The 15,808-nt window shown below is 40.0% G+C and overlaps 1 protein-coding gene across 1 annotated transcript; it reads left to right on the plus strand.

Moving 5' to 3' along the window:
* The first annotated feature begins 6,121 nt into the window (after positions 1-6,121).
* Positions 6,122-8,785, plus strand: LOC137136381 (tubulin beta-1 chain). The gene is made up of 4 exons (XM_067521684.1): positions 6,122-6,280; positions 7,201-7,309; positions 7,399-7,509; positions 7,606-8,785. The coding sequence occupies exons 1-4, from the start codon at positions 6,224-6,226 to the stop codon at positions 8,664-8,666; spliced, it is 1,338 nt and encodes a 445-aa protein (XP_067377785.1). The 5' UTR covers positions 6,122-6,223; the 3' UTR covers positions 8,667-8,785.
* The last annotated feature ends 7,023 nt before the right edge of the window (positions 8,786-15,808 follow it).

The raw sequence follows: 15,808 nt of genomic DNA on the forward strand, positions 1-15,808 counted from the left end.
GTCTGGGTCTTGTCTCGGTCTCGATACACTAAGGTGTTGCTCATGACTTGGTCTCGGTTAAGGTGGTATTGACTACAAAACTGAAGGAAGGACATGACATGTTTTGGAAGCGTTCATAAGCCAATATGGACTATGGAAAAGCTCCATTGTAAATGGTCTGCACTTATCTACCTATTGGCACTCAAAGCACTTTAAACTGCTTCTTATTCACCCATTCACACTCACAATCATACACCGATGGGGGAGCTGCTATGCAGCTGGCCAACACTCACTGGGAGCAACTAAGTTGGTGTTCAAGATCTTGCTAAAGGCCACTTTGACATGTGACTGGAGGAGGTGGGGATTAAACCAACAACTGTGAGATTGGTGGACAATCGCGCCACCTTCCTGCGACACAGTCGCCCCAAATTGTATTTGAAATACCTCATAGTATCATATTGTGTGATTCTTTGATAAACCATTTTGATCTCAGAATGCAGACCTTGTGGTTCCCAGAGTTTCCAAAATTACAGTGGGAGCTAGAGTCTTTAGCTATCTAGCACCTCTCCAGTGGAACCAACTTCTAATCCAGAAATGGCGGGTTAGACATCATCTCTACTTTTAAAACTATGCTTACAACCTTCCTTTCTGATAAAGCTTATAATTAAAGCTGCTCAGTCACTCTGAACCAGCTCTTAGTTATGCTGCTATAGACTTCAGGTGACCCCCCGGTGTCCACCAGTGTATGACATTAACTTTGTGTCTTCTATCTCACGTAGTTGTTTTTCTCCCTCTCTGTCTCCATCTGCTGAAGGTTTCTTCCGTTAATGGTTTACCCTGTTGTCTAGGGCTTGCTCAAGGTAGATTTGTTGGGTTTTCTCTATATAGTATCTTTATAGTCTTGACTTTATGATATAGCAAAGTGCCTTGAGATGACTTTGTTGTAAATTGGTGCTGTATAATTAAAGTTGAATTAAATTTAATTGGAAGTTACTTTTTTTGTTGCGCAGCTGCTGTTTTAAAATTTTTTACAATATGTAAAAAGAAATATTGAACATTTGGCCCTACTTACTAGGGAACAGCATCTAGTTTTAATAGATCTATTTTAAATCAAAAATCAAGAGATTTATTGTTGCATGCATAGCAATACAGCAAAGCAGTGAAACCAGGTTGTTAAAGTTTTGTCTTGAGAAACAAAGGAACTAAAATTGTAATTCAACCAGAACACTGGAAAAACAAGATTAAACTTTTCATATCACACACCCTATTTGAATGTAAGTCTTTGTCTCTATGATTTAACTAGGTTCCCTTTATCTAGTTTTAATCATGTTTTGGGCTCATGTTTATGAAGAAACTAAGAAACTTCTAAAGGCTTCATATAATGAAAATGCTGTGAAATTTGGGGTCAGGTAAACTGTGCATTTCTCTGACATACAATGTTTTGTGTGATGAAACAGATGTGATCTCAAGGGTTTTTGCTTTGTAGGGCAGTATTGGTTGTGATACAGTATTTCATGTAAATGCTGTCTATCAGTGGCCTAAATCTAAGAGTATCATTATCGAATTTCAGCCATACATCTCTGTACAATATCTGTTCATTCTGCTTTTTTCCCATGCTTAACCATTGTATTTTCAAACATGTTTTACAAAACCAGCTCTGGGTGCATAATAGCAGTCAAACAAACAGTTTGTCCTGACTGTGGCTGGGATGTCTTTCTATTGCCTCAAAGGGCTGTGGGTTGTAGGGGAATGTGAGACTAGCTGAAATCTGCTGCAGAGAGAAGTGTGTAACTTGATATTAGAATGAATCAGTAGTTCTCTCATACTGTAGGCTACATGAGCCCAGCTGTTCCTCTCTAACACCTGTCCCCACAAGAGAGGAACCAGACATAAACCAGAGGAACATTCCCTAAGCAAAATAGTACATTTCCAGTTCATAAGCCACACCATTAATACTACCCGATGGTGTTACTGTTGTGGTACTGTTTTGGCGGACAGCATAGGAAAATGCTGCCATGACCAACAGCTGTCAGGACACTGGGTACATACGAGCTTGATGTGTCTGAAGCTGTGTAGGAACAGACATGTGCTGACCCCTGTCCACCAACACAAAAACACCTCCAGGTGGTATTGACGTTGTGGCTGACCGGTGTAATACCAATCATTGCGCCAAGTTGGAGGCATTTTGAACTACCGCTTTTGTACATATCACACCACTTTGTGGTCATATAGTGCGTATTGGTTTATTCTCATATCATCCTTTTCTAAATAAACTTCTGTTTCATTTCATTTCATTGTAATGTATTTCATTGTACAGGTATTAACTGATGGTGGGCTGATTTTTTTTTTTTAAATAATACAAAACTCGGCTAATTTTATATTTGCTTTACTAACCTAAATGACTCATTCTTCATTTAATGCTGTTTTTATAAGTTAATACAAAATGTTCTGGCATGTTAGTTAATCACAATCCTACTTTGCTGTAGTTAAATTCCTGAAACACTGACATATATTGCATGTATATGTTTTGTCTGGAGATTTAAATTCAAAAGATTGTACATTAAATGAAAATTTGGCAGGTAAATGGGATGTTAATCAGGAATAAGCGAATACGATTTCATCTGCAATATTATTTGTAGTTTAACACTTTCTAAAAACATTTTTTACATATATTCATCTATAATTAAAATATTCCAATTCTATGACAAAACCAATGACTGTCAGTTTCCAAAGTGGACATTTTATGATCAGATCACATCAACATCATAAGAGCTAATCCTATTAAAGTATTATAACCTCTCTCTGTGATGTGGATACATCTACTCTGGCACCATCTGTTTCCTTTTTGTAATATTGATCTGGCTGTTGGAGGCTGAATGCTGCAGTGCCCTGAGAGCTGCTGAGTCATGGAAAGCATAACTGGCTTAACACACGGCTTCACCGAAAGACACTGTGTATTACTGTCCTTTGGGAAGTACTTAAACATAAGGTATTGTACACATAAAAGCCATCAAACACCAAAATCTCCTCCCACTGCGTAAGGTTCCAGATGAACTGCTAAAGCTGTAGACAAAAAGAACTCAATGCCACACTTCAACCTCTTAAAGAAAGAGGTATTGAATAATTGATCAGTTGTACAGTAGCACAAAGGCAGAGACTGCAGAGAAAGAGATCTGATTTAGTTCAAAGAGAAATTTCACTTTGTCCTGAGGCTGCCTGCAACATCCTGTCTGAATCATGCATTCAAATACTGTGGGAAGTACAATGAGGTTACGGTGATAACAGCCCTATAACCTAGATTTTAAATATATTAAGAATTGAGTTGAGTTATATTGAATATTCAGTTTCTTGGTTCAAATTCTCACAGTACAACTCTGCCAACCAATTTCTGTACAATTTAAGTCACCAATAATTCCATTTTAATTCATTTAATGTCATTTTTGTGAGGGAGCTGCTATGCAGCTGGTCAACACTCAATGGGACCAACTAAGTTGGGGTTCAGTGTCTTGCTCAAGGACACTTCGACATGTGAGTGGAGGAGCCAGGGATTGAACCAACAACTCGGGGATTAGTGGAAGACCACTCTACCTTCCTGCACCACAGTTGCTCCTGGGAAATCATTTTTTTATATTTTTATATACTGTATTTGCCCTTTTTAAATTTTGAAACATCTAGTGGAACATCTCACAATTAATGAGATTAGGTGATTAGGTACAAGAAGAGCATCACAGAGAAGCTTAGTCAATTCAGAAGTATGGATGGAGTAAGGTTCATCAGCGTATGAAAGACTGTGTTCACTGCCTCATGCTTGGTCCTGTGTTAAATCTATGCAGAGGCTAGACAAGTTGCCTACATTGTTGTGAGTCTTTACTTGTACACTACAAGTAAATGGTGACTGAAACTGACAGGGTTGGGTCTAATAGATGCTAAGCAATAGATACTTTTACTGAAATCACTGCAAGGCAGAAACAAGACAAGCTGTAGAAGAAGATGATATGTAGGCCCACCAAACCGATGAGGCAGAAGGACTGGTTGGTCACATTCATTGAGAGCCCGATCTTTATTCTCATTAATTACATATTACACAGTGTTCCAACTTTTCTGGAAATGTGGTGTGTCCATGTCTGTATCCATGACATCCATTTCCTCATCGCTCTAGTCCACTAACATCCAGGTGGATGCTCTGTGGACACAAATTAGAGTTCACAGCCTGCACGCAGTTCTAGTGCAACAACTGCCGCTTGTTCCATATGTCAAAAGTATCTAATGTTTAGTTCAAGGACCTTAATACTGTTTCACACTATTTAACACTGTTGGAATCACAAAGTAGAAATTATGAAAAAGCCTTACACTCCAACTTGTCACATGTTGCAGGATTGTCATGACACATGAAAACAAAGTGCATGATACAGCTAAACACTGTTGGTTAATTTTCCCAAATGTCTCCATGTCACTTTTCATGATTCTGCCCAACAACATTAGCAAGCATAGCTTACTACAACAAGGATATAATACTGCAGTACATTCTAGCTGGTCATATTACTGACTTACTGTGACATAGCTCTGTTATGAGCAAACAGAGGAGGCCTTTGAGAGATAGATTAATGATCACAGCTTTATGACTGTACCCTAGAGTGCTGATGTGATAAGCATAGCTGTAGTGCTGCTGTAAAAAACCCCAGGCCAAGTGAATATTATTTTTGAAATGTATTTCAAAAATATTATTCTTATTACTACTCACACACATTCAGAAAACCTTCACTAGCCTGCACTAGAAATAATCTACAGAAGGGAAGCTAAATTATAGAAATCCTTGTACATAAGCAAAGACGTCTGCAATGCAGTGGGAAAGCCCAATTGTCATGGTGGCAACCACCTGCAAAAGAGGTTTTCCCCCTCTTCAGTCCGTAGAGACATGGTTGTGGCAACTGTGCCATGCAGCAACACAGAATCACAGCCACATTCTTGCCTAGCATTCAGATTAACTATTAATAAGATCATCTGCCTCCATTCCATGACTCTGCATCACAGCAGCCATGTACATACTTAGGCCTGCTCTCCATTGGCACTGTGTGCTTTAGCCCCCATGTTTTAAACCTATACATTCAGGCTGAATTATTTATATTGACATAGAATTGAGAGGTTCTGTTTGAAAAAAAAAAGCAAAGTGTAACCAACGCCTACATACAGAATAAAGGAGAGTACAACACTGACATCACATGTTGGGTGTAGAGAGTTTCCCTATTGCTTAGGTTAAATGTAATTCATTCTCTGCCTTTCTGAATATACACTATAAGTCTTTACTGCAGCAGCACAAAAAAAATAATTGTGTGTATTTTTAGATTAGAATAGACTGTCACACACACACACACACACCCACATAGTGAAATTCTGGTGCCACAGCAACAAACATCTAGAATGTAGTACACGAATACAGAACTGCTCACTAGATGATACTAATAATACAATTATTTATACATAATCCAACAGAAATATTTAGGCAGTGTTTGTAAACATCATGTTATTGTGATTCTGTCCATCCATCCCATGAATACATCTTTTAATTCAGAACAAGCTGCAGTTTATGTTATTAGAAAATGATCTGCAGATGGGCACTAATCTGTGAAATTGGGTTTTGCTGTGATTAACTGTCAAGACAAAGTGTAGATTTCAAGGCATACAAGCCGCATGACTGAGAGTCCGTATAGTATATTACTGAGTCATGGCCAGTCATGTTGCGACAGTTTCCGTTAGCGAAAACTGGACCTTGTATTGTTACTCAGCCACGTGGGCTCTTGCTAACTAGCAGTCAACTAGGATTGCAACCATATAACGTGTCATATCAATATATTGATTTGGGTCGTCGAAATGAAACGAAAAACTGTCTTTAACGAAAACCAAAATGCGGCAGTGACATGCAAAATAAAATCAGCCATCGCCTTTCTTTTCCGCCATGAAGAAGGGAAGTAGGCCAGCGTCTACGCAGTATACTTATTTATTCATTTCAGATTAACTTGATTGACATAAGATTAGACCAATAGTAATTAGGCGTGTAGACATTTGATTGGTTTAAATGTGTGTCTTTAAGCGACCCTTACGTATATCAGCCAATGACGATTCGATTTGAGTAGGAAAGGGCGGGTCCGACTATGGTATAAAATAGAAAGTTGGTTCGCTGTACACGCACATACGGAAAGCTCAGTCATTCCCTGAAAGGTCTCGGCCACCTCCGGAAAGTACAAAAATGAGGGAAATCGTGCATCTTCAAGCCGGTCAGTGCGGAAACCAGATTGGAGCCAAGGTTTGTAAAGCTATGTCTGTCGTTTAAGTATTGAATTCAGTTATTTTATTCAGAAAAACCGTGTGTTGTGCTGTTGGAGCCGGTGCTTTGTCCTCACAGCTAACGTTCTGCGGCGCTGAAACCACACCCTTTGGAATATTGATGTGTTCTACTTAATTAAAATTAGTCACAACCTGATTCTGATTAATTTCTCGATGTCCTTTTAGGGACGTTTATTACAAGTATATACTACAAAAACATTAAAACAAATTTGTCATATTGTAAGATTTACCCGCCAAACTCAGTTTTCTATAACAATATTATAATCGAATAATTCAGAGCTTAATGTGATGTAACTCAACGTTAGACCGACGAAATATGTTAAGCTCTTTCAATAAATCCGTCGAAATGCTGGCGTTAACGCTGCCTTATTGCAGTGGGAAAAGGGAAGAGAAAAAATTCGATGGGTGTTAACGCTATGTTAGTCCTTTCAGCTTACTTGAAAAATGCAATGTTATATACGGAGATTAAACGGTCTTCCGTTTTTCTTGCAGTAAAAAAAAAAACAAAACAAAAGAATGTAGACTTTGACAAAGCAGAACATAGTTCCCGGCTTATCGAGGCCTACTTGGCAGAGCGCTTTGCGCTGCGCCGGTATTCTGTGTGCAGTAGGCGGTCTTTTCGGTTGGTGACGTAGTAATGAATTTTCAAATTCATAACCCGGGGTTGCAGCCAATAGGGGGTCCGACCGCGCGCGCGCTGATGGCAGCATGGCGGGAAAATTAAATTTGAAAATGCAGTAATTTCCTCTTTTGTATTGAATAAAATAAATCAACGTAAAATGGAGCAGACTTGGATGATTGGGGCCACGATGGTCTTGTTTTCTTTACATCAAGAAGGATTTACATGCTTTTTGTTTTGGGTTTTTTGTTTTTTTACAGTTCTGGGAGGTGATCAGTGACGAACATGGTATTGATCCAACTGGCACATATCATGGTGACAGTGACCTGCAGCTGGACAGGATCAATGTCTACTACAATGAAGCTTCAGGTAAGTTGCAAGCACCCCTAACTTTAATTAATTTGAATAGCCAAAAATGGTCAAACGTACAAAATTTTTATACTACTTCTGGTTTTTAGGTGGAAAATACGTGCCCCGTGCTGTTCTGGTTGACTTGGAGCCAGGCACTATGGATTCTGTGAGGTCTGGACCTTTTGGCCAGGTCTTCAGACCAGACAATTTTGTTTTTGGTAAGCTTGCTTTGTGTGAATTATACAGAACTAATCCTCTACAGTTATATGCACAGATTTCCGTGAGGCTAAATCTTGAATCTGTTTTATCTACAGGCCAGAGTGGTGCTGGTAACAATTGGGCTAAGGGTCACTACACAGAGGGTGCAGAGCTGGTGGACTCTGTCCTGGATGTGGTGAGGAAGGAGGCAGAGAGCTGTGATTGCCTGCAAGGCTTCCAGCTCACTCACTCTCTCGGTGGCGGTACTGGCTCTGGAATGGGCACCCTGCTCATTAGCAAGATCCGCGAAGAGTACCCTGACCGAATCATGAACACCTTCAGTGTCGTGCCCTCCCCTAAAGTATCAGACACAGTTGTTGAGCCCTATAATGCTACACTGTCAGTCCATCAGCTTGTAGAAAACACAGATGAGACCTACTGCATTGATAATGAAGCCCTGTATGACATCTGTTTCCGCACTCTCAAACTCACAACTCCCTCATATGGTGACCTCAACCATTTGGTTTCTGCTACCATGAGTGGTGTCACAACATGCCTCAGGTTCCCAGGACAGCTAAACGCTGACCTGCGCAAGTTGGCTGTAAACATGGTGCCATTCCCTCGTCTGCATTTCTTTATGCCAGGCTTTGCTCCCCTCACAAGCAGAGGAAGCCAGCAGTACAGGTCCCTCACAGTGCCAGAGCTCACACAGCAGATGTTCGATGCCAAGAACATGATGGCTGCCTGTGATCCACGACATGGCCGCTACCTGACAGTGGCTGCCATTTTCCGTGGTCGCATGTCCATGAAGGAGGTGGATGAGCAGATGCTCAATGTGCAAAATAAGAACAGCAGCTACTTCGTTGAATGGATCCCCAACAATGTCAAGACTGCTGTCTGTGACATTCCTCCCCGTGGCCTCAAGATGGCTGCCACCTTCATCGGCAACAGCACGGCCATTCAGGAGCTGTTCAAGCGCATCTCAGAGCAGTTTACAGCTATGTTCAGGCGCAAAGCTTTCCTGCACTGGTACACTGGTGAGGGTATGGATGAGATGGAGTTCACAGAGGCAGAGAGCAACATGAATGACCTGGTTTCTGAGTACCAGCAGTACCAGGATGCCACTGCTGAGGAGGAGGGAGAGTTTGAGGAGGAGGGTGAGGAGGAGCTGGCCTAATGTTAAAGAGAATTTACAAAGCTCTGCTATCATTTGCAGAAGAGTGTAACGTTCCAAGTCTTTTCCACTTTCAGTGTTCTGTCTGCTGTTCATGTAATAAATTCTAATGCATATTCCAAGTTTGACTACCTGTCTTAATGTCTTGGTATCCTTATATAATTTGTATGTGAGCAATCATAATTGCACAACACTAACCTGAAGTTACATTTTTGTTTTAACAAAGGCAACACTCAATGTAATTTCACTTATGCACCAATATTAACTTGGATGGATGATCTTTAAGCCCTTGATTTATAAACCTTATTTAACTACATAGTCCAATGTTAGGGTAAACAGCTGGAGGATCACATGCATTTAAACCTGGGGTTCAGAAGGGGGGATACACAGTTCTACAGATATGCTCAGTGCTTTGCATACTCAAGTGAAGTTTTGGGTTGTGGTCACTAGGTGGCATTGTTGGCTAAGCCATTAGTTTTCATTAGTAGTAGGTGAGAATGCTTGCGAGCAGTGTCCAGCAGCACAGCACATTCACCTGGCTTGAAGTCCTGCTTCTTTCCAAAGTGTGTAACAAACTGCCAGAAACTAGGAAATCAAAGGCTACAGGTCACTTTACTGCAGCAAGAGCCCTCTAAGAGGAGATGTCCAAAAACCGCAGTTGTGTCAGTATCTAATTCAGCCGTAGGTATGTATATATTGTTTTACAATTTCGTCCATATTTGTCCGGTGTAGAAACGAGATGCATTTTAAAAAGCACAACCAGTGTTTTAATTGCATCTTGTTTAAAAAGTGACTAATTCAGATACTTTATGAATTTGTCAATGGAATTGATATGTTCCAAAGATGGATAAGTGAACTAACCAAAATTTTAATTGCAGTGGATGGGGGTAAGTAATTAAATAATTGAAATTATACACAGGAATAATACTAGTCTTAATGCAGTATTTGGATATAAAACTGTTCAAATGTAATTTTCTAACTCCTATCACTATTTAAATGTTTAAGCTACAATGTTAAGAATTACAGTGAATTACAATAAATTACCATGTACACAACAAACCAGGGTTAAGATAAACTGGTCAAACTGACAAATACATGTGTGCTCGATATTGCACTTTGTTAACTTGCTAGGATTATGTTTAGAAATGATGTTAATTAATACAGATCATCAAGTTTTAGGGTGAGCTCAAAAAGTACTGTCGCATTTCACAAATATCTGTCTGACAACAGAGACTTTAAATACGGTGTTAATTGCGTTAAGCACAACCTGCTTCTTTTTTGGTTTTTTTGCTCATATTAACTTGTGAACACTTACCCATCGTCCCTTGTTTTGGATCTCAGGGCAGATGACCCTCTCTACATAGGTCCCCACACACTCCTTCAGCTGGGGCAGGACCATCACCGTGCCCCTCTCATTGCAATGCAGAGCCATCTGGCTGGCCAGCACATACACTGACAACACAGCGCTCCAGGCCAGCTCCCTGTGCTGCCCCCCAGGAAAAGGGGAAGTGCTCATCTAGGATGCTCATAAGCTTGGGGCAGGCTGTTTCCTCTGTTACATCCTGAAAGATGTGAGGCCATCGCCTGAAGAAGATGGGGAAACGGCTAAGGAGCTCATCTCCAGCATTGCACAGGGCTGCAGACCAGGCTGTAGGAGCAGGTTCAATGGGCCTTTCTCGCCCGCCTGTGGTTACATAGTCTATATATTCATAGGCCATCAGAAACGCTTCTCTCACCAGTGGGTCAGGACTGTTCAGGCCCAGTCTGGTGTCTGGCACCTCCAACTGACACATGGTCACCTCTAACAGCCACTTCACTAATCACCAAGCTGTATCCTCTTTAGGCTACAGATGACAGCTTCACTGTCAGCAGCAAAGACATTGTCTATTCAGTCTGTCATGCTGGTGTGGTCCAATGTAAAAAAATCACATTAGTCAAGAGAAGAGGGGAATAAACATGCATGCTGCAGTGTCATGGCTGATAAAGAAGATATTTATAACTCACCTTCTCTTCAACAAGTTAAACACACACACCACTGCTAAAGAACCAGCCAGCAGGTGAAAGGGTTTTGGGGTACAGAGAAGATCATGTGTTGCAGTCAGACTGGGTCACCCAGTCCCCTGACTAGCTAAATATAGAGCCCTTGTTGGAAACTGACACTGATCTCCAACCTCACATGTACAATCCTAGCAGTCCTGACTCCTTCCAACACAAGCAATGGGGATAAATAAAGAGCCCATACGACTATTAAAATTTCTGGTTTGAGCTCATTCATCAAACAATCGATCTCCACTGTTTATTTAGAAACTCTTAAAACACATTATTGAATCCTACTGAGTGATAGATTTGCTCTCATTAGAAAAAGAGCTCCAAAGACACCCTGTGTGGCCTCTGCCCTGTTTATTTTGATTCTTTAACTTCTCACACTACACAAAGCTCAAGAGTTTCTGTAACATTGATATGACATGTACTTTTATGATGCAACATGCATACCTAAAGGAATTTATACTCAAAGTATGATGAGGTTTTTTTTCGCAACCTTCACAATAGATTTGAATATTGTTTTGACAATTCAGCATTGTCAATATTATAAGTAAAATCTATACATGTCTATTTCACAGATTAATAGCTTTATTTTCCACTTTATTTCCCTATATTCTTAAAATGAAGTTTAAGATACTGGACCAAAACCAAATAGTTATGTGACATAACAGATTACATCTGATTTTAATTTCATTTGTGGTCCTGAAAAACAGTACTTGATATTCAGTGTGTAAATATTTAATTGCTAAAAAATAGTTCCAATTATGACTGTTCTGTGGATTAGTCACAGTAATGCAACAATGATTTTAAAGACATGTTGCCACCGCATTTTTAAGCATCATTTCTTATCATTTCAAGACTTTAATTGTATTAGTCTGCAGACATGACTCTAGAAACAGTTAGTTCCAAAAAACATAAATACAACAAAAAACTGCAAGCTCGCATATCACTACAGTCACACTTGTGTTTTACCACACGGGAGCAGTAATGTCCTAACAGAGACGCACTACCGCTTATATACCGTTTTATGTGTGTGGCAGGCTCACATGGAATTTGAAAGCTCTCTCTTAGATTTGAACTCATAACCACTTGTTTACAGGGAACTTCAAAATAAAAGCTGTTTGAGTCATATAAACAGACCAATTAACTCTCAGCACATGTTCCTCAGTAATCTTATTTCTCTATCAACTAAAAATATATGTAAATGCCAGCACGAAGAGCCATTCTAATTATATTTAAGTAAATACATTAAATTGTGGTTAGTGCCTTTGAGATCTTTCATGGCTAAATCAATATCATCCTTTCAGTTTCTCCCCCTTCTTTGCAATGGCTTTATAGTTCACATGGGGATCAATCAACTACTATGTGTATGGCATTTATGTACATTGTTAATAAACTAATTTACAGCAGAGCAAAGACATGATCAAGTGGTGCCATTAGCAGCTGTGTGTTCTCTGGCCATCTGGTGCAGCATACATTGTGAATGTGCATGGGAGGGAAGATAAGCCTAACCATCCAGAAACAGTCCTAACCCACTCTCTTCACACACATAGACACTACTTCAGATCAGGGTGACGGTGTGAAATGGCTACCTAATTGTTTTTCATTACTGAGCCAGGGAATAGGGGAAGTGACATGGTTGATAGAGGCTGCTATCAGACCTTTCATATGTTCATGTGGCAACATCTGCGAGCAGGGGAGACTTCCTGTCTCCTGTAGAGAGGATTTTCATGTGTAGGCTGTATGGTTGCATGGTTAACAAAGGTGCAAGCGTAACAGGAAGAATGTTGTAATTCACTGTTTCTACTTGACTCCAGGAGCATTTCTCTCACAGAACCATGAGCCTGTGACTACATGCTGATCTGATCGGATGGCAATACATGGTGACATTCAGTACTCTAATATGTAATATATAATCTTTAGTCACTTTAGCATGGGGACATGCTAGAATTTACTTATGAGTAATAAAAGCAAAGAGCTGTAGCAGGTGGGAGGTATATTTAGTTTTGCAGGTATTTGTTCAGAAACCAAAACATGTGCATGTGAGCATGTCTTCATATAGTGGTGTGGAAATGTTTAGGTCAGTGTCATGATTGTTGAGGACATTATCTCAGCCTTGACAACTTCAAAGAGCCGTTCAGGGTTCGGAGCTTCCCTTTAGAGTTCAGGGTAGAGTAGGGTAGAGTCAAGTTAGAGTTAGGTTAAGGGCTGGGGAAAGATGTTAAGATTAGGGTAAAGTTGCTAATATATAACCAAACGTTTGCATTCGGACCGTTAATTGTACACATCCTCTCAATAAAAGATGCACATACGAAAGGTGCAGTTCAGCACAAAATCTAAAAATCTCAGCTGTGAATCACTGGCGTGAGTTTCAAAGAGACACTTACTGAGCTTGTCTGCAATATACTGCCTCACATTATACTGATGGAAGTAGTTGAACAAGACTGGTTCAATTAAATTCAACTTTATTTATTTAGCGCCAATTCACAACAAAGTAATCTCAAGGCAATTTACTAAATAAAGTCAAGACTATAAAGATGTATAGAAAAACCCAGCAATTCCCCCCTTGAGCAATCACTAGGCAAAAGTGGAGACAAAAAACTCCCTTTAACGAAAGAAACCTCCAGCAGAACCAGGCTCAAGGTGGGCGACCACCTGCCTTGATCGGTTGGGGTCAGTGGCAAGAATGGAAAGAAAATAGCAACAAAAAGCTAAACGTCAGGCGGATTGGTGAGACCGGTAGCTGCACACTGGAAAACACACAGCTCCAAAGCCAAGGACACATGCAGAAAGCAGCATAACTATAACTAACCATAAGCTTTATCAACGAAAAAGGCTTTAAACTTAGAGTTAAAGTACAGAGGGTGTCTATTTCCCTTGAGGCCAAAGTGGTGGAGCCATTGACAACATGGTTAAAAACCAATCACAGGCCAAGATCATTAGTCAGATCAGATCAGATTAGTTTGCGGGTGACCTTAGAGCAAATAGTGGTTGTTGTGCCCCTATTACGGCATTTTCTCCACACAACAACTCAACAACAGCTTTTTGGAAATGTTATTGAAGTAACTTAGAAAATGTATCACTAATACTGATAATCATGTAAAATATTATATAAGACTCTAAGTTCAAGTTTCTCAATTGTGATTTGCTTTGTTTTTGTCTTATAACTTTTATATTTTGATATTTTAAATTCTAAATAAATACTCAGGAACAAATAATACATGTCATTATTAGCTATAGACCTATATGCTGAAGTAATACTAGCTTGTCCAGTATTTACATATAATAATTAATCAAAGCACAAAGTACTACACTGAATGACCTGGAGACTTTGTGGTACTGATTCGCCTGACATGCGTCCTAAGTATATTTGCTTGCTTTGTTTTGTTTTCAGCCTCTAATTGTCTAATCTTAAACGATATTTTATTCCTTTTTCTTTGGGTTAATTTAAATTTACCAGAGGGAAAAGAAAATAATTAGAATCTATTGTCAGAAGTAATTCAAAAGCATAGCTTTGACCTCAGATCAGGGAAAGGGTTTCTCCCAACAAAGAATAGTCTGATAAAGGCCAGACAGGTCTGTACAGGGGGATACTATCACCATAGTTCACATCCCCTGCTCCTAATGAACGCAGATTTTCATTCCTGTCATTTTGCAGAGGTGTTGTCAGTACATATCTGCTCGGGGACACCACACAACTCACACATAAAGTATCTAGAATAGAAAAGTAGCTAGAATTTAATCCAATGAATGACTAACATCCTGAGATGAGGCATCATTGCCACAGAGCAGAAACAGTACTTTCTTGTTCTGCTGAATTGAACAAAGTTGTGTGCTTGAGTAGATAGGTGGGTGGGTGTTTGTGCGTGTGCATGTGAGTGTGTTTGTGTGATAGAGAGAAAGACTGTGTATATCTGTGTTTTCCTGTTATCTTTAAGCAGCATAAGAATATCTCTCAGTCTCAGGAAGTGGCTTATCAACATCTACACAGAAGTTGAAATGCACTTTGAAGTTCCTACCCACTGCAAAAAAAGAAGGCTCCAATAAAAACTGCAAGGTGACAGAGAAAGGTTGAACAAGGCTGACAGATGAAAACCGACCTCCTCCTGCTCCTCTCCACCAACCTGCAGTCAAACAATCGCAATCTCCACGCCTCTTTGTTCAGGACTCCCATCAGCCTCGCAGTGGGAGGTGTGGTCAGAAAAAGGAGGAAATTGCTTTGAATTTGTGGGTAATTGAAAACACCAATATCCCTCTGGGTCTCCATCTCTACCTGCTTTAAAAATCTTCACACCCCACCTTCTATACCAATATACTCCTAATGGCACCCCTTCCCCATCCTGTCCTCCGTCTCCCACTGGACTGAATGATGCAAACGATTGCGGGCCCATTTGCTGTCTGGAGGTGAGGTGACCCACTTGTGTGGTTTGCTCACTGTCTGTTGCCCCACCTTCTCCCAATTGCAGATATTGATGCCCCACCATTGTTTCGCCCCTGCCCAGGGGGTGGAGTGGTTTGTGGAAAAATTGGGGGACCCCTCAGGTGTTTGATGGCTTTTATCGATCGCACCAGTCTCCAGCTCCCATTTACCCTCTGCTACACCATACAAGCTTTTTAGAAAGCCGCTGTATCTGCAGAGGCAGCTATTGTTAAGTGGTATTATTCTGTTCTACCAATACATAAGCACACGTTTTTTCTCGTGTCTGTCTGATCAATGAAGACAGAACAAAATGTGGTGTTTGTGGATCTCAAACTAAAGCTCTTCTATTTTTTAAATCTGGCTCATTAATTGCAGCATCTGTTAAGAAAGATGGAGGTTGGCTTTCTTCATTTTGGTTGTGTGCAGTGTAATCTTGAAATTGATGTTGCAAGTGCATGTGTTGTAATTATGTTTGAAAAGTCAGCTAGAAAATGTAATTTCTTTACATATATATTTTTTTTGATTTGTACAGATTTTGAGTTTTGATATACAGTAAATCAGAGCTAAAACATAATACTTGTATAGGTGTAAAGAACATGTTAATTCCAGTTATCACAAAGATGGTTGCTGTTAAATGTTAAAAAGGGACTGTTTACTAAAACTGATTGTCATTTAAATCAGC

This window comes from Channa argus, chromosome 11 (assembly GCF_033026475.1).
Source record: "Channa argus isolate prfri chromosome 11, Channa argus male v1.0, whole genome shotgun sequence".
Lineage (NCBI taxonomy): Eukaryota > Metazoa > Chordata > Actinopteri > Anabantiformes > Channidae > Channa > Channa argus.

Excerpts from the sequence above, each read along its gene's own strand:
- LOC137136381 (XM_067521684.1), top strand. The coding sequence starts at position 6,224 with ATGAGGGAAATCGTGCATCTTCAAGCCGGTCAGTGCGGAAACCAGATT. Across the intron at positions 6,281-7,200 it reads GAAACCAGATTGGAGCCAAG|TTCTGGGAGGTGATCAGTGA; the intron begins GTTTGTAAAGCT and ends GTTTTTTTACAG. Across the intron at positions 7,310-7,398 it reads CTACTACAATGAAGCTTCAG|GTGGAAAATACGTGCCCCGT; the intron begins GTAAGTTGCAAG and ends TCTGGTTTTTAG.